Here is a 19,206-nt window from a genome sequence, read left to right on the forward strand (position 1 = left end):
TTGCGCTGCCATTAAAAAAGGAAAAAAAAAAAACTGGGGGTGCCCTGGGGGAGCTGGGGCACACAAACACACAAAAAAAAAACAAGGGTAAATAACTTGCCGAACTGGGCAGTGGGAGAGTGAGTTTCCCAAGCTGGCATTAGCAAAAAAAAAAAAATATATATATTAGTTCTCGTGGTGCCCTAAGGAGGGGCAGGCGTACTATTAACGCTTGATTCATGTGTTGCTCGGGGCTGTATGGAGCACAGCAGCTCTCCAGGAATATCTTATAACAACCATTGGCATAGCCAATAGGTCTCACCTTTGGGACCTCAATTATTTAGCCATGCAGCACATTATCCAGGGTGCTACAACCTTTACTGTTCTTTAACCTGGGAGCTTTGATACTGATATGTATATTATAGCACTGCATTGAGAAGTACTTATTTAAAGTGTTTTTATACAGCTGTACTGTATAGGCTTGACCTAAAAAGGATCTCGTGTTCTCCTGCTGCCACCTGAAGGACTTCAGTGCTCATTTAAATTTCAAAAGTAGTTCATGTAGTTCTGTGATTTCGTTCAGTTCTTCTTACTGTAAAAATGTAGGACTATGGGATGCACAGCATCAGGAAACAATCAAAGTTCTGGCGAGACGCCATGCGGACTCCTGGCTGAAGGACGTCCTCTCCAACAGTAGGTTGCTCATAGGTTGCTGTTGGCCCCCGCTGAGGCAGTCTCTAATTTAATCAACAGGTAGATATCCCTATCTGGATCTACACACCGGATTTCCCACAGTGAATCACTCAGCAACTTTTCTTCACCTCATGCAGCTTGGCGGAACAGTATATTTGATCAGACCCTGTCAGCCTGGAGCACCGGCCCACGTGCAGCGCATCGACATGACCAGGGCAGCTGGCATTCTCTTCCAGTGTAGCTTTGGGGATGGTTTCTTTTGGAATGGATAGGACATCTTTTTCAGGGTGGGTCGTTTTTCTAACCAATTGGACCGTGTTACTGGAAAATGCAGCGAAAAGAAACCTTATTAGTACCGCCTCTTGGCGTATCAGTTAATCCGAAACAGCTTTCTGATTTGCCTTTACATAGCTAAAGGGAGACGGAAGAAATGTCTGCGTTTTTGCCAGCAAGTGGGCAGTGTCCCTTGAAAATGAGCCAAGGCAAAAGAAACAAGTTGTGCACGCACATCAGCCGCAGAAAGGAAAAAGAAAAAAGTGCTGAATCAATACACTAAATAAACACACACATGGAAACATCCAGTAGTTAGTCCCTGCTCCGAGGGCATCAACACGTAATGAAAAGGAAGGACAAACGAGGGACATTAGCTGGTAGCAAGCAAGGATTTTTAAAGAACACTAGCATAGACAAATGGCAATCAATGGGTGGACCTGACCCTCACAAACCATATACACCAGGTCGCTAAGCGACAGCACAAGGACTGTCTTGGCTCAACCTAAAAAACAAACACTAATTCCCCTGGGTCATTGAATTCATGACCACAGGAGAGGTTTTGCGTTATAGGCAACAGTTCCAGAGAGAGAGTAGGCAAGCAGTTACAGAGATAGAACATTTGTTTTCTGGTGATCCAGTGTGGCAACCCCTAGTGGAGTGGTTTGTCTTATGGCTACATTATGTGCTTTGGAGATGGTAAAGAAATACTCTCATCACGTGTTGATGATTATTTAGAATACAAATGCTTTTTGACAAGTTCATTGACAAACATGTAAATGTTTAAATTATTAGTGAATATATTTTAACAGTATTATTCATTGTATTGGTTTTAATGATGGATTCTAACATGTGAGCTCTGATGGTATTAAGGTAGTTGCCCTTTGACAAAACCAGTAAGACTGCATTATATGTTAAGGCCCACGTTAAATAAAATGATAACCCTTTATACTGTCATGTTGTACCTGATATGGGTGGTGTGTAATTTAATTATGGGGTTGAGGACCCCTAGAAACTCACTGAGAAATCCAAAGTTAAAGTAATTAATACCTAGGCATGATGATAATATCTTACTTTACATTTTAAAAAACCTTCAAAAATACAGAATAAAGCAACGTTATGGTTAGTTCAAAATATCAGTTAAAATGTAACATTTTAAACTCAAAAACTGAAATTCACAAGTTATAGTTACCTGAAGTAACTGTGACTTGCGCACTGTATGATGCGCTACGTATTATCACACACATTACATCATTCATGACCTGTTCAGTAACATCATTCAAAAACATCACTGACGACATCTGTCATTAGATCGTTGATGACATCACTGTGCATGGCACAAAATATAGTTACTTCAGTTTACTGTAACTGTTGAATTTCTGTGTTTTTTGTGAGTTTAAAATGTTATGGTTTAACTGACATTTTGACCTAACTATAACATCACTTTAACCTTTAGTTTTTCATATAACTTATTTCAGTGGTCCTTATCCTTAACAGTACAATGCAGAGTAACGCTTGTTTTATGACTGTGCCACTGGCAAATTGCTTAAGAAGGAGACCCATCCAGTTCAGCATTTGAGAACTACAGGTTTAATAGTTGATCTTTTTCAGGCAGTAGTTCATCTAGCCGTCGAAGGAAAACCAACCTTGTGAGCCAGTCTTTGAGCATGTGAACTGAACGAATAACAGTTGGCCAAGCCCTACAACAAAATTAAAATGCGAAAGGCAGAGCAGACATGGGGCGGATAGATATCTGTGCCACATAACAAGAAGAGGGGGTTGGAAGTTTTTTGAATAGTCATCTCATCTTTCCGAGACTCATTATAGATGCAGACAGATAAGAGAGGTACTAAAGCAGATTTTTGGCCTGACATTCTCTGACCTGTCATTGATTACTCTTCTTTTTATGTCTTGCGAGAAATTATACACTCTTGAGGGTTAGACCAACTCCACCTCTTTGAATAGCACAGTTATTTGGAAGAATATCGAGTGTGTGTTTCCCAAAGATTCATAAGCAATATTTGAATCCAAGTTAAGCACAATTTAAGGTAGCGTAGGTATGGAGTATAACTAATCTTGCGGAATTACTCAACGTATGAATTTGCCATGTTGTACCTTTTATCATAACTATTTTCTTGTTGTTCACGAGTTGCATCATATAAAGTTTGCAGTATTTGTTATTGACATTCTTCTTGTGTATATCCAAAACCATGTGTGTTAATTATTATTTTCTTTTTATTTCCTAAATATTTTAACAGGGATTCTTTTGCAGTCTTGTAATAAACTCAAATACCCTGCATTCCAGTTTTCATTTGACTTAAAAACCTGCCAACAGGTGTTTCACCCGCTACATGGATAGCAACCCTCATTATTTTTTAAGGCTGTAGTATTGGAAAAACAATTCTGATGCAAAACCTATTTCTTGTGACGTTTAAAATACTGGTCGCACTAAGTGTCCCATAAAGTGTGAAGCACACTACAATCCAGTGATGCACACAACCCATGTGCCCTTTAGCTAGAGCTTTATGTTAGTGAAAGTGAATCAATTGTATAGGTGTACTGTCTATTATACTCTTCCAGAATGGGATATGTGCTTACATTAACAACCATCAATTGCTGTGCACTGGAGGTTGTTATGAGCAATAAGTACCTTCTAGAAGTTCCTTTAAATTAATATTATTATTATGTGGCTTGTTTAATGTTTCATGAATTTCGTAGAGGGACATATTTAAGTATAGTTGGATATCACTATAGTCATTTATATATTAACTAGTTTCTGTATTATTTTATATTTATATGTTACATCATGTGTCCATTTAATTCCACCCGTCAGACATAATGAGATCTATTGTAAAATAAAAATAGAATTTATTAATGTTATGAGTTTTGCTAAAAATGGCAACATTTCTTTTGAGGTACATCTCATATTCTTTTAAAGGTCTCCCATTCTGGGGACAGACCAAGAGAACGTATTTTGCAAGGCACAGAAAGAACCCATGCTGTTATGAAGTCCAATCAATACACAATCAAAATTACTTGTTGATTGCTGGAGATAAGGATCAGATGAGAAAATAAGAAGTCAGAATAGTAAAACAAAAAACACTGAAAAAAGAGCCGCTAGGTGCTCAACTCGCCCGCCTCGGACAAGCTACCCTAATGCTGATCGGTCTCTGCCATCTTGCCTCTCGTGTGCTGTGTGGCTTCCTGAAAGAGGCTCCATTTTGAAGACAGAGAGGTTGTGAGCCCCTCATCCGTGTTGTCACCAAAGTTACTGATTCCTTACTTGTAATGGCAGACACCATCTTGGTAAGGAAAAGTTTGTCAGAAGTACATCAGCCCTCCCATTTTTTGTTTTATCATCCCAAATGAGAAAATAGCCCTTATGTGTTTTCCATGTAAAAAAACCCAAAAAACTCTCACTCGATATCTAGAGATTTTTGATCATGTCTGGGTCAACAAACATTGATCCATGTTTTGAACAACAGAACGTTACTGGGTATCCACGTAGTGTATACTCCTGCTTTGTAATTTTAATGAAGCCCTTAGATGTCAGTAAAATGCCTTTTTTGCTATATTTGTTGATCTGATGCATGTTCTGCACTGTTTGTTGTCAAACTTTATATAGAAGGGAGAGAAGTATTTTCTTCCATTGACTCTATCACTGTCATTTGTTCCAAGTTGCCACTGATGTGAAGAGCAGTAGGTGGGTGCAGGGCCAACCTTCCAACTGCACTTCATGTTGTGCAAGATCAGAAATCACAAGAATCTGGGGTGCAGAGTCCAAACACCTTAGGAAAACTGTAGTCCTAGGAGCAGAAGCCACTTTGTCAACAACGCCACAACAACTCTGCCCGCAGGAGCAAGAACACTTGTTAAGAGTCACCACCCTACTTTTCCCCGTTACACAATATTGAGCGTTTTAGAATCCATAGTGGTACTATTCCTTGTTTTTAAGTGATGGTGTTTATAGGTTCAAAATCAATTAGGGTGTTTCTCATATTTTAATGTGAATTGTTTCGGCCTGCAAGTTTTTTTCCTTTTACTTCGCCACAGAAAGTTTAAATGTGCAGTTTCTTGTTTTCCACATTGTTGTTCCAGAATCTTGTAAACAGTTGTACCACCCTAGCCTTCTGACAAAGCAAGATAAGTATGAACTGTCCTTAATATATCTCCTATCCAGAATGCTAATAGGCCTTCCACGCCATTGTACTCACATTATGTATCCATACACTTACAAAATAATTTATTCATCCATGTACTTGGTCATCATCCCTGTATGTGCTTATATCCCCACACCTAGAGTCATGGATTCAATACCACATTCACCCAGTCAACCCTCTACACAAACACAAGCAAAAAGTCGCTAGTCCGTTATGGTCCACTTTCACATATAAGTAGCCAGATCTATTGACTTTGCCATTGCTTGCCCTAACTCCTCCTCCCTTAGCCATTTGTTTGGTAGTCTGCCTTTTTAAAGATAATTACCTAGATTTGCCTGTCAAACACCGAAGTCATCTTTGCTATATACTGCCATTATTACATTGTCTTTGAACTATGACAGTCAGTCCCCTTGAATACTAAGAGACCAGGAGCACGTCATAGACCTCTGTTCACATCCTGCCTTTGATACTTTGGGAGATGGTGGCACCCATACTTTAAAAAGGTAGCAGAAGATTGTGAAAGCAGACTCTGAGATGATGGAAAGACATTTCATCAGGGGCCACTTTCATGTTGCAAAGACACTTTAAGCAAAATTGTTTTCGTTTTGCAGGACAGAAAGCCAAATATATGTTTCCATATGATTTCCCAGTGATGGTTTTAAGTGAAGAAAGGAACCTGTCAGTTTAAGTTAATAGACTAGAACTGAATTGTTTGTTCACATGATTAAGGAAGGGTTGTGCTTATTTTTCTGTTTGCCTCAGACAACAGATTTCCTATAAGGCCAACTAGCCCTGAATTATAAATCATTTATTTTGATGGTACCTCGTTGATTTTGTTCTGAGACTGTGCATTTCATCAGCTTGCCATCCCTTCTTTTACAGTTTCAGTGGCTTCAAACTACTTTTATTTGATACTAAAAATATCTCTTCTTAAATCTTTCTGCAGTCACCATTTGTGGGGCTCGCCTGGCTTAACCTCTTCCTGTACCTTCTAAACTCTTCAAGAGTAATAAGTGAAAATCTGACAAGAGTATTCTAGCAGATAGTGTGACTGTAGAAGGCAAGCTGCCTTTTCAATTTGTTTTTCTTTCTCCATTTTTGGGTCACTTTTAAATATTTGCCTAATCCTAGATTAGAAGCCATATCTTCCTCAATGAGGACTACTGCTAGATATACATTTTAAAATTACGTTTTGATTTAGCTGCCAGGATAACAATCCACATTTTATTTGGACTGACAAAGTCAAGTACAACTTAGTTTCTGCCCCCAAAACAAAAGGGAATATTTTGTTATTGTGCTTGTAAGTAAAGTTTGTGAACTATAATTTGATTACTGTAAATGTGTTTAAATGTATTGATACAAAGTATCTGTGGGTTACAGTTTTGTTCTTGTTTTAAGGAGGGTGCCATTTCACGTGTTGCCTGCTGCCTCCATGATGAAGAATTTGTTGCTGTGGCTACAAGGTATGGAAATGTTAAAAAGTGAACAAAAAATGTGTTTACGTAAGCTGCAGAGACAATGGCTGCACACAGTAATGTCCATTATAATGCTGACCATATAGTGTCCCAGGAAGCTCGTCTAAAAAGATTGATGTTATTTTGGAAGTTGAGGTGTTTGGGTCGATTTCAGGTTGCGAAGCAAGAGTTGTGACAGCAGTCATTAGAGGTCCCAAACAACCAGAAAAGAGGTATTGAATCATGAGACCACAAGCATGGAAGGAGTTCTAGTAAGTTAAGAAGTGTATATATTCAAAATATATATATATTTTTTATGAACACATTTTATTGCTTTATGCATGATCTGGCCTGTATGTCAGAAGTATACAGATGAAATTATGTCACAATAAACTTTACATTCAACATCCTTTAGATAACTGTGTTTCCCACCTGTCACCCTCTCCCATCCCACCCTCTGCCTCTCTTCCAGGAAGGAGCCATTCTGGTCATTCGGAGAGTCCCCTTGTGCCTCATTCCCCAGGCATTTAGCAGCAGTTTGAGATGGTGGCAACACTATGGGGGTTATTCTAACTTTGGAGGAGTGTTAATCCGTCCCAAAAGTGACGGTAAAGTGACGGATATACCACCAGCCGTATTACGAGTTCCATAGGATATAATGGACTCGTAATACGGCTGGTGGTAAATCCGTCACTTTTCCGTCACTTTTGGGACGGATTAACACCTCCTCCAAAGTTAGAATAACCTCCTATGTCCCTGTAATCTGCCCAACTTTGCCAAATTTTTGGATGCTTTTGTGGAACACTGGTATCGCCATCCCCATACAAAAGTCTAGTCCTCTTTTCCTAAGTAAGAGTATACTTCCGGAAAAGAATGCCTCCACAATAGGTAGACCGAAACCACGTCAATATGGCTACACGGGCGTGCCCCCCTCCCTAGCCCAGAGAAATCCAGAGAGGATAGAATTTATTTTTTTAAACCAACTACGTGCAATAGCATGGGGAAAGTTTTGGATCTGGTATAACAGTTGAGGGAGGGTGATCATCTTAAACATGGTCGATCTGCCTGTCAAAGAGTAATAGTGACCACAGTACAGATTTCCTTTTGTACCCTGGGTATGGCTGGTTCCGTATTTCTAGCCCAGGACCATCCCACATCTGGTGAGAGGTACACTCCCAGGTACTTGAAACCGAGGTCACTTAACTGAATGTGTGCCGCCCAGTCAAATGGCCCCATATACCCATTTAGGCTCTATCAAGATCAGCCGATAAAATAGCTGCTGGGGGCGACCCGCAAGAGTCACAGCGTTCTATGCCCACCTAATGTTGTGGCTTTTTGTGCGGCCCAGTATAAGGCCTGCCTGGTCTGGGAGTACAAGTGCTGTAATATGTGGGAGTAGTCTATCAGCCAGGATTTTAACCAAGTCCTTAGTAGTTAGATGGAACGATAGGAATTCACAACATCAGGCGGACGACCAGGCTTGGAAAGGACTATAATTTCTGCGTGATGCCAGTTGTGGGGTAGCATTAACGCTGTAGTTGCAGCCATCACAACCTGCGTGACGTTTTTGGAAAGTACCCTTTTCCTGTCATGGTTACCCCCATTTCTTGTCAGTATGTTTTGACTGTGTTTACTGGGATCCTGCTAACCAGGACCCCAGTGACTATGCTCTCTCCCTTTAAATTTGGTTGTATTGGCCACACACACCCTACATTTGGCATAATGGTGCCCTCTTGTAAGACCCTAGTATATGGTACCCAGGGCATTGGGGCCCTGGGGTCCCCCATGTTCTGCAGCATGAATTATGCCACCCGTGGGAAGCCCATGCAAAGTGTATCTGCAGGCCTGCCATTGCAGCCTGCATGAAAGGGTGCATGTAACCTTTTACTATAGGTAACTTACAGCAGGTCACTGTAAGTCACCCCTGTGGTAGGCCCTTCTAGCCCAGAGGGCAGGGTGCAGGTATCTGTGTGAGAGGGCAACCCTGCATGAGCAGTGGTGCCCCCACAAATTTCCGCTCCATTTTCATGGTCTTTGTGAGTGCGGGGATGCCATTTTACGCGTGACATAAGTCACTACCTATGTCCAGCTACATAATGGTAACTCTGAACCTAGGCATGTGTGGTATCAAACATGTTGGAATATACCCCAATACTGTTGCCAGTATTGGCAGTATGATTCCGTGCACTCTGGGGACTCCTTAGAGGCCCTCCACCATTACTCCTACTAGCTTTCTAGGGTTTTCCGGGCAACCCAAGCTGCTGCCAATCCTCAGACAGGTTTCTGCCCTCCTGCTGCTTGATCAGCTCGAGCACAAGAAGGCAGAAGAAAGGATTTCCTTTGAGAGAGGGGGGTAATATCCTCTCCCTTTGGAAATATGTGTTACATGGCTTGGGAGGGGTAGCCTCCCAAGCCACTGGTATTCTTTGAAGGGCACATTTTGTGCCCTCCTTGCATAAACCAGTCTGCACCGGTCCAGGGACCTCCAGTCCCTGCTCTGGTGCAAAACTGGACAATGGAAAGGAGAGTGACCACTTCCCTGTCCAGAGCTCCTTCAGAGGGTCCCTTGATTCTGCTATAATGAATCCAAGATGGGAAGAGGCCTCTGGGAACATCTAAGTGGCCAGGTCAGGCAGGTCACATCAGAGCCCCTTCCTGATAGGTAGTCACCTGGCTAGGTGACCAGTCCTCCTTCCAGGGCTATTTAGGGTCTCCTTCTTGGGTGGGTCCTCAGATTCAGCTTGCAAGATTCCAGCAGGATTCCTCAGCAACCTCTACTTCGACTTCTGGCCACTGGAACTGCGACTGGACCTTCCAGGAACCGACAATCTGCATCCACGACGAAGACTCTGCTTGCAACATTGTTTCCACCGCTACTTCCAGCTTCTGCAACATTTCCTTGGCTGTGCATCCTCTGAGGATGGCAAATCTTCAGCCTGCATGAGAAGGAAGAAGGAATCTTCCTTTGAGTGAAGTAGTCACTCCCCTGCATCTGCAGGCACCAACTGCAATGACGACCGGCTGTGTGGATTTCCTCTCATCCTGAGCTGTGTAGATCCTGCATCACGGGTGGTGGTCTGGAGTGATCCCTTTGCTCCTCTCTACCAGCTGTCCAACTTTGGTGAAGGTAAGCCGTTTCCTTCCCAGGCAGGACAGTACCCACATGCACCTCATCTCTTGCAGCTACCAAGGCTTGTTGGCATCTCCTCCAAGGGATCTTTAGGCTCCATGTAACCCCAGCACTCCTACCTGCGATGCACAGCTCTCTATGTGCTTCTCCTGCGGCGTGGGACCCTTCTTCAGTTGTGCTGCGTGGGCTCTTCTGCGACTCCTGGGTCCTTTTCCAGTGGGTCTTCTGAGTGGGCTGCCCCTGTGGGTGGAGTCCTCCTGGACCTTGCTGGTCCCTGGCAGATCCAGTTTTCGTCTACAGTGAATCTTGCCTTTGCCAAGTCTTGTTGGTGGCTTTTTCACGCCACAGACAGATTGCAATCTTCCATCCGGTGTGGGACGTTGACTGCATCCTCCAGGAACTCTTCACCGACTCCAGGGCTGCACGGTCTTCGTCCTACCATCAAGCAATTCCTGTAGCCACAGATGGGTGGGTAGTGACTCCCACCACCACCAGGCACTCCTACAAGTTCTGGACTTAGTCCTCTTCTTTTTCAGGTCTTCCTCTCCAGGATCCACCTCTAGTTTCTTGCAGTCTTGTCTGGGTGTTGCATTATCCTTATTTGTAGTCCTTTTGGTGGTTTGGGGACAATTCAGTAACGTACTCCTTTCTTCCTGGTTGCTGGGGGGGGCACTGTGATACTTTTGGGGGTTCCTAGTTCCTCCAGCTCCCCTCTACAGATTCTACTTACCTAGGTGGGGATCCGGCATTCGCATTCCATTTTTTTAGTGTATGGTTTGGGCTCCCCCTAGGGTCACTATTGTCTATTGCTTTTGCACTGTTTTCTACTGCTATTTATGCCTATTTCTGATTACTAGTGTACATATTTGGTGTGTTTACTTTCCTCCATTTGGGGTATTACCTATCTAGTATTTTTGGTAATTGTGTCACTAAAATAAAGTACCTTTATTTTTGTAACACTGTGTTATCTTTCATGTGTAAGTGCTGTGTGACTACAGTGGTATTGCATGAGCTTTGCATGTCTCCTAGATAAGCCTTGGGTACTCATCCACAGTTACCTCTAGAGAGCCTTTCTTCTAGATACTGCCTACACTACACTAATAGGGGATATCTGGACCTGGTAGAAGGTGTAAGTACCTTAGGTACCCACCATACACCAGACCAGCTTCCTACGCCATGCTTCTCTATTTTGGACCTAAAGACTTGAAAAACTTCTCTGAGAGCCCTTTGAACCAGGGGCTTTCCCAGAGCGGAGCCCGCTGCCGCCATAGAAAGTTCTGCCTGACTAATGTTTCTTCCAATTGTGCCCAGGCATTTTCGGACAAAGTCTGTAGGGGCAAGACGTTGAGAAAGTCTATACTTTGGTCATGCGGCGGCAGGTCTTGTTGGGAATATACTGTCTTCTGAAAATAAGTTTGAAACTCATGTCTTATCTCGTTAGGGTCTGTAAGTAGTTCAAACTGATGATCCCTAAAGAGTGGTACAATAGTTGTGTTCAAGGCATTTTGGCACTGTCTGTGGAGGAGTTTGCTCGACTTATCTCCCCATTGGTAAATCCTGCTCTGGGACGCCTGCTAGGTCAGGCCAGCTTAGCCTCCTCCAGAAGAAGCTGACCATATTGTTGTTTTCGCGACACCCATCGATCACCTCTGTACCCAGAGGCTTCAAGGTTGCGTATTTGTGCCTCAAGTTCCACTTGCTCCTGTTGCCTTTGTCTGTGTTCCCCCATGCAATGACTGATATCGATCCCATGTATTACGGGCTTTAAGGCCTCTCACAGTGTCATGGCCGACTCTACTGACCCCACGTTGTGTGTGAAATAGTCGTCTATACCCTTGGACCCATTCTAAGCCCTATGAGAAATAGGGAATGATTGTGATCGGATAAGCCTCTTGGCAGGAGCAACACATCAGTCACTCTGTGGGTGCGTGCCACCTCAATGAAAAAGTAGTTCGGGGGGCAGGGATCCGTGCTTAGCTTTCGAGATATTTTCACAAACGCCAGAACTTTGTGGAACACAATTTTCAACAGTCTCACCACACTGTTAACATGACTAGAATTTCACCTGGATCTGTATGTATTGCTCTTCAAACGTGACCTAATCATCACAGGTTTTTAATGAGGATTCTGAAGACTCACTCTTCCCTCAGTCAGCCATTATTCAGCATTCATTACTTTCTGATAGCTAGCACATCATCACAAATCTGGTGCCTGTACACTTCAATTTATTGATTCTTCCATATTTAAATAAAAAAAAACACAACTCTTCCTTCATATGGAATCCTGGTCAACATCGTATCCCTTTCCCAATGTGTCCCCCAACTCAATTGCCAAAATAAGTCACTATTAAAAATTCTATAAATAAACATTGTAGTCCCAAAAATACAGAAGGCTAATTGTTTACAGTTCTTTTCAAATATTTAAGCTATCATTCAAAGTAAATCAGGATGAATATCTTCCCAGATGACAGCAACAAAAGAAAGTGAAGTTGAAATATAATTTTAGGTATAGCTGTCAGGTTGTGAAAAGGCTTCTTGTGGGCATTCTAAACTCTTCCCTGGGAATACATTACACCTGTTGCTTACCATTAGGTTTGTGGTTTGTAACTCACATGTTTTGGCCTTCGATTTGCTGACATTTTATTTGTTTTAGGCTGTCCATAATGTATTTGTCCCTCTTGTGAAGCATCACCTGTTTGAGTGCTCGCTTTCTGTAATCAGGACCCTATATTTTTGTTTTTATCTTGTCGATTTTGCTGTGCGTTCAAAGAAAGAGGTCAAATGTCCGACTCTGTCTTCTGAGGGAGCTTGGGGTTTACCTTTTCTGACTTCAGAATGAGAGAATTTATTTGACAATATTGCTGCTTACAGGAAACAAATGTGTTTTCAGGCATGCAACAAAATGTAAATGTCTATAAATGAACTGTACAAATATTTCTGAATATATCCGAATTAAAAAAGCACAAATGAAGCAGAGTTTTTCGTAAGTGTGTTGAAAAACGATATTTGAATATGATCAAAACCGATCAGTACACCAGTGATGACATTTCCACACACTACCATTTGTGCGTTGTATGATTTTATCAGTAAAACTGTGTGCAAACGTAATGGTCACTTCAATTGAAAATGTGTTGTCTGTAATTGCAGGGTGCTAAAACACTGTGCTTATTTCACTCTGCACCACTCCAGTCTGCGCCACTCTATGACACTCCACTGTACGACACAGCACTCAACTTCACGCACTCCATTCTACTTCACTTTAGGCCACTCTACTTCATTCTATGACATTCTACTCTGACACTCCACTCTCCGACACACTGTGCCACTCTACAACACTCCATGCCACTCCACTCCACTCTACGACACTCAACCCTATGACCCTTTACTCCACTCAGTGCCCCTACACTCTACTTTACTTTACTGTATGACACTCTGTGCCGCTCCTCCCTACGCCACTGCACTCCAACGCTCCACTAGAGTGAATGACACTCCAGTCTACAATACTCTACTCTTCTTAATTCTACCCCACTTCACTCTAGGCCACTCTGCGACTCTATTCCACTCTGAGACACTCCATTACTTTACTCCACTCTTTTTTTCCGCTCTACGACTCAAATTCACTGTATGCCGTTCCATTGTATGACTCTACTCCACTCCATCACTTGACGACATCCCACTCTACGATAATTTACTCCACTCTACACCTCTCCACTCTACTCCAGTCCACGAGACTCCCATCCATGACATTTCAGTCCAGCAAACTCTACTCTGTTCTGCAACACCACTCTACTCATTGCCACTCTACTCCACTCTTTGCCAATCCACTCTACGATACCTTACTCCATACCATCTATGCCAATAACTTATAGCCACGCTGAACAGCACCCATGCCGGTGTACTGCATGGCTAAAATACACAAGCCAATAGCTGTTGCATAGGTGAGACCTACTGGCTTTGCCAATGCTTGTGTAGCCTACTCTGTGCATTTATTCCGCTTAATGTGATCATTGCAGTGCCCTCCAGCTGGTGGCGACAAGGGAACTGGTGGGGACAGAGGTAAGGGGCTAGTCCCTTGTGGGCAGGGTGGATGGCCTGCAAGTGCAGAGATGCAAGGGCTTGATGGATCACTCTTGCCCGGCTGAGGAGCAGCCTGGACTTTTAGCAATGAGGGTCGGAGCCTTTGAGGATTGACCTTGGCATCCTCTGTGGTGCCTTGTCGTCACCTGCACAGCTTAGTCTTAGGCAATGCTCTGAGAGTCCCCAGGAGTTGGAGACAGCTGCGAGGAAAGTTCAAGCTTGTATGACAGTGTGATCAGAGTCTGGTGTGTTGGCTTTGACTGAAGAGGCATCAGTTGCGAAGGAGCAGGCTGAGTTCAAGGTGGCTGGTCTTATGCTCTGCATGTTGCTGGGGAGCAACAGAGCAAGCAGATAAACTGAAAGTACTGGTTACTGTGCCTTAGGGTATCCTACGGGATTCGCAACCAGTGTGCACACCACCATAAAGTGTGAAAAGGGGAAAATACACACTTGGGGCCCCGAAGTGGGACCTTGGGTGTGAAACATAAGGATTTTGTAATTAACTTAATTGCAAAAAGGTAATAATAGCAAGGTCACAAAATTTTGCACCGACCAACGTTGCTGTGCTTACCTCCAAGAAGAGCAACTGACAAGTAGGAAAGCAGATGCTAACAAATCAAGAGACTCCTACTGGAGCTGCTGTGGAGACCTCATCGAAAAGGGGCTGATGTCAAATTAGACGAATGCACTATCCGGTGCAGGCCCAGAGAATCTCCGCGGAGGGTAAATAGGGATGGCTGCACGGGTTCAGCCTTAACCCTTGGCCATTGTCAGAGGGAAGGTGTTGCGTTGTTCTTCCGTTTGACACTGACAAATTGTCAAAAGAAGGCCAGGAGCGCTCCAAACCTACGGTGTTCGTGCGAGGGCAAATACAGTGGGAAGGAAAGCAGAGCCCTGGCAGTTGCCAGGTTTAATGGCATGCTGTGAGCACAACTGCTGGAAGAGGGCGGGTTGGGGGAGACAGACCAGTGATCTACCAGGGTGGGGGATTAGAAGAGTAAAACGAGACACAGCTATGAATATAGCTACTCGATGTGCCCAGTAGAGCACGAACTGCTACGAGCTTGTGGCAGTCGCTGAAAGGGAAATTATGCTGCAGCATGGCGTGTGTGCTTCGTCATGCGAGAAACCCCTTCTTAGGGTGATAGACATGGTTAAATAAGTACAGTCAATCATCCATTGAAGCCACCGGAAGGCATGCAGGGTATGCATGCTATGGCAGTGAGAGCATCGGGAAACCCAATGTCAAGGGGAAAGCACAGGACATATGGCAATCATTCATTGACACAAAGGAGAGAACAATGTAAAAGCAATAAGAACACCTGTCAACAGGCATTGGAAGAAAAGCATTGTTAATCAGGTGGTGGCAACAAACATTGTTAGGCAAGTGAGGACAGCAGTCCAACACAAATAGTGAGACCCTTGCCTCCAGGCATGCAAGATAGACCAATCAATCAATCAAATCAAACATTATTTCTAAAGCGCAGCTAATCAACCATAGGATCTCAAGGCACTGTTTGCGGGCATGCTGATCAATCAAAAAGCCAGGTCTTGAGGTCCTTCCTGAAATGCTTCAGTGATGCGTTCTGTCTGAGTTTCAGAGATAGTGTGTTCCAGCTGCGAAGTAGGAGAAGGATCTTCCCCCTGCTGTGCTTTTTTTGGATCTTGGGAATGGCTGCAAGGGAGAGCTGGAAAGAACATAGTTGTCTGCCGGGTACATAGAAGGTGAGGCAGTGGTTGAGTTATGCTGTGTAGTGTCTCGTAGGTGTGGATCAGAAGTTTGTATGTGATGCGCTTCTTGACTGGGAGCCAGTGTAGGTTTCTGAGTTGGGACGAGATGTGGCTGTGTCAGGGGATGTCCAGATGAACCTGGCTGCTGCATTCTGAATTTGTTGTAGTTTTGATTGCAGTTTCTTGATGATACCGACGTAAAGTGTGTTGCCGTAGTCCAGTTTGCTAGTGACAAGTGCATGGTTGATTGTCTTCCTCTTGTAGGATGGGATCCACTTGAAGATCTTTCGAAGGAGTCTGAGGGTTTGGAAACATGACAGTGTTGACATGTTGGCTTACGGACAGAGAGGAGTGATTGCATGCATGGTATGTGGGAGCAGGGACGTTTCCCAGTGCACTGGGCCACCAGGAGTCATTCCAGGCAGCAGTGGTGGAGCCGATTACGAGAATCTCTGTCTTGTCTGAGCTGGCTTCCATGCAGGTGGTGACTGCTCTCAACCTATTGTGGAAATTTTTCTTGGCCTTTACAGGGTCATTGGACAGGGAGAGGATCAGTTGCGTATCGTCGGCAAAGGAGCCGATGTTTAGCCCATGTTGTTTGATGATCTTGATGAGCGGGGCCATGTAGATGTTGAAAAGCGTTGGGCTGAATGATGCCCCTTAAGGGCATTTCACAGCATGTTTCTTTGGGTTCTGATGTGAATGGTGATAGTCTGACACTGTGTTCTTCCGGTGAGGAAGGATCTCATCCATTCCATTGCGGATGCTTACGTTGTGGAGTCTGGCGCAGAGGGTGGGGTGGGAGACAGTGTGAGACGGTGTGATCAACCTATGCAAGAGTTCAGCATAATGTCATTAAAAGGCCTAACTCCAGTTATGTAAACGGTTCAGTTCTGCTACGCAGGAATGCCACTCCTCCGCCGCGTTGAGCCCTTGATTTATGGAATTGCCTCGCTCAGTCCATTTGCATTCCATTTTTGAAGAATCTGTGTGAGGTCTCCGCTTCTCTCCGGGATTTATCCTGTATCAGTGACCTGTCAGATGAAGTCCTCTGCAGTGTGGGTTCGTTCCAAAAATAGGCAACCATAGAAGCATTTGCCACTCCGCACCTTATTTTACTTCTGTGTTGACATATCCTTGTTTTTACTGGCTGCAAAGTCTGCCCTATGTGCAATAATGTCTGAGGACACCATATACAGTGAATTACATTTTTGGATTTACTGTTAGAAATGGACTTAAGTTCCACCTTGATAGTGCCATGCTCAAACTGTTTGGTGTCATTTGTGTAAGCACAGTCCATGCAACCCCCACATCAATAATGCCCTATCACAGGTGGTAGGCTTCAGATTCCCTCTAGAATTCTGTTAATGTTAGGGGCCATTTGGACTCCACTACCAAAGGCTTGTGTGATCAAGACTTTTATGAGTTGAAACACATTGGTGTTGCTGTGTGACTAAAGATTTGTGAATTTCAGAAGGAGACCCAGTGTGAAGCGGTTTTCTACACTTTTGGGTACTGAAATTGCGAGAGGAGTTGGACTATCCCCTACTGCTAGCACCGGCAACTGAGTGCACCATAGAACCCGCCTGGGCGCTTTGATTAATATATAAGTTCCCAAAACAACGTGGTCTAAAAGCAGAGGCACCTAACTGCTGGTGCAAGCATCAGGGTAAAGACCACATCCCCTATTTATAACAAACAAGGAAAGGGCTGCACTCCCGGAGGCTCCATTCCATAAATGTCATTTATTCGTCATCATCAATCCATCAAAATCCCACGACGCGTTTTGACTTATGTCTTTCTCAAGTGGTTTGGATCATAGATGTCTATGATAGCTCCTAATTCGCTCTTTATATACCCTAAAGCATTATGGGAATTCCAATTACATAGTTCACCTGGAAATCATTATTCATGCTGTGCAACTTCAAATCTGTTTATGTGCAGTTCTTCACTGAAATTATTTCACACAGTTTCAATATACGGCAGTCCGAATATGTACACCATAAAACAGCTACAATCCTGTATCTTTAAAGTATTTAAACCCAGTCTCATTTTAAATCCATGACACATTGCTCCTATCCGTCCAGTCACTAATAATACCGAGGCATTCTGGAGATTTTAGTTCAATATGCGGCTCACCTGGCAACCGTTCTCAAAACCGTGGCACTGTTATAAAATTATGCAGCAATCTGTAAATTGTTCCATTAAATCAACCACCTTCTCACAGTCATCCAGCATTAAAAATCATAATCTCAGTTTGAGGAGAGCTCTATGGCACAGACAATAAATGTTGCATCATGCCTCTGGGCCCTTAAAAGCTGAACAAGTATTCCCTTAAAGGGCTGCATTATTCTTGATAGTTAAAACTGTCACATCAAACATCGGGTGGCGTATGGTGATTATAAAGTCTGACTCAGTAGTCCTATAATCTTCAATAATGTATACACACAACAGAGATAAGTATCCCCTCGCCAACTCCTAAACAATGCACAGTTCTTCTTTCCCAATACCGGGTGCTCTCTGCTGTATTTGAGTTCCCAAAACCACGTGGTCCAAAAGTGGAGGCGCCTAACTGCTGGTGCAAGCATCCGGGTAAAGACCACATCCCCTATTTATAACAAACAAAGAAAGGGCTGCACTCCCGGAGGCTCCATTCCATAAATTTGATTTATTCGTCATCATCAATCCACCAAAATCCCACGACGCGTTTGTTTATTTTTTTACATATTTATATGTATGTTCGATGGCATTAGTGGCTGTAGATACACATGCTTTGCATAAGTCCGCCATCTAGTGTTGGGCTTTGAGTGTTACAAGTAGTTTTTCTTCTAAGAATCTTTTTGAGTCACTAGATCGCGTGACTCCCCCTCATTTGTTAGGTTGTTTTCTCCCCTCTGTTTGGTTCAGACCTGTTTCCTTTCGCTCCGGTAGATCTCGGTTTGGTCTCTTTCAAACTTTACTTTCCATCTTTCGTTCAACATCAGTATAGTTTTCCAACGCGTATTTCCACACTTTAATCAATCGATACGATTTTCATCGCCTGGGTCGGTTCAGCCTCCTTAGGGGCGTCCGCACCTTCTTTGGACTTACTTTGCCAACTGCTGTTGAAAAATGCTGGGCTAATGGAATAAACTCTGTTTAGGTTCTGTTCTCGATCCAAGTTTCCATACACAGATCAGCACTTGGTGTGTAACTTCTGCTTGTCTCCGGAACATAAGGAAGAGACCTGCGACACCTGTAGGTCTTTTTGATTCAAAATGACCCTCCAGGACCGAAGAGAGCTTCGGTTAGAAATGGCATCAAAGACATCTGACAACACTCCCAACATCTTAGAAAAGAACATGCACAGAAGATGTTGGGCACCAGGCATCACGGTCGATCTGAGACTGAGTCGGACCAAGATTCTGACATTGAGAGCCAGTCAATTGCAGGAGTGCAGTATGCGAGTACACCAGCCCCATCTCATCATGCAAAGATGTTAAAAAAGATGTCCAAGTTGGTCATTAGTCCACCACTGCCTTCGGGCCATGGTTGGATCTCAAAAAAACATTCGGATACCCTATCCTCCTGTTCGGTACCAAAATTCATAAAGACCAAGATGCCCTCTCACTATCTGTTTCGGAGCAGACACTTTCAACTCGAAAAAAGACTTCAGTGCCGAAAATCTTTGAGCTGAAAATTGTGCTTGGCAAAGACTCCACAGTATCAACTGA

At 43.5% G+C, this 19,206-nt stretch overlaps 1 protein-coding gene across 1 annotated transcript in view; it reads left to right on the top strand.

The window, feature by feature from the left end:
• Positions 1 to 19,206, top strand: part of HPS5 (HPS5 biogenesis of lysosomal organelles complex 2 subunit 2) — a 422,510-nt gene that overhangs the window by 52,268 nt on the left and 351,036 nt on the right. Inside the window, exon 4 of the mRNA XM_069223753.1 lies at positions 6,501 to 6,565. Within this exon, the coding sequence (XP_069079854.1) occupies positions 6,501 to 6,565 (65 nt within the window). The remainder of the gene's footprint in view (positions 1 to 6,500; positions 6,566 to 19,206) is intronic.

Source organism: Pleurodeles waltl, chromosome 3_1 (assembly GCF_031143425.1).
Source record: "Pleurodeles waltl isolate 20211129_DDA chromosome 3_1, aPleWal1.hap1.20221129, whole genome shotgun sequence".
Classification (NCBI taxonomy): Eukaryota; Metazoa; Chordata; class Amphibia; order Caudata; family Salamandridae; genus Pleurodeles; species Pleurodeles waltl.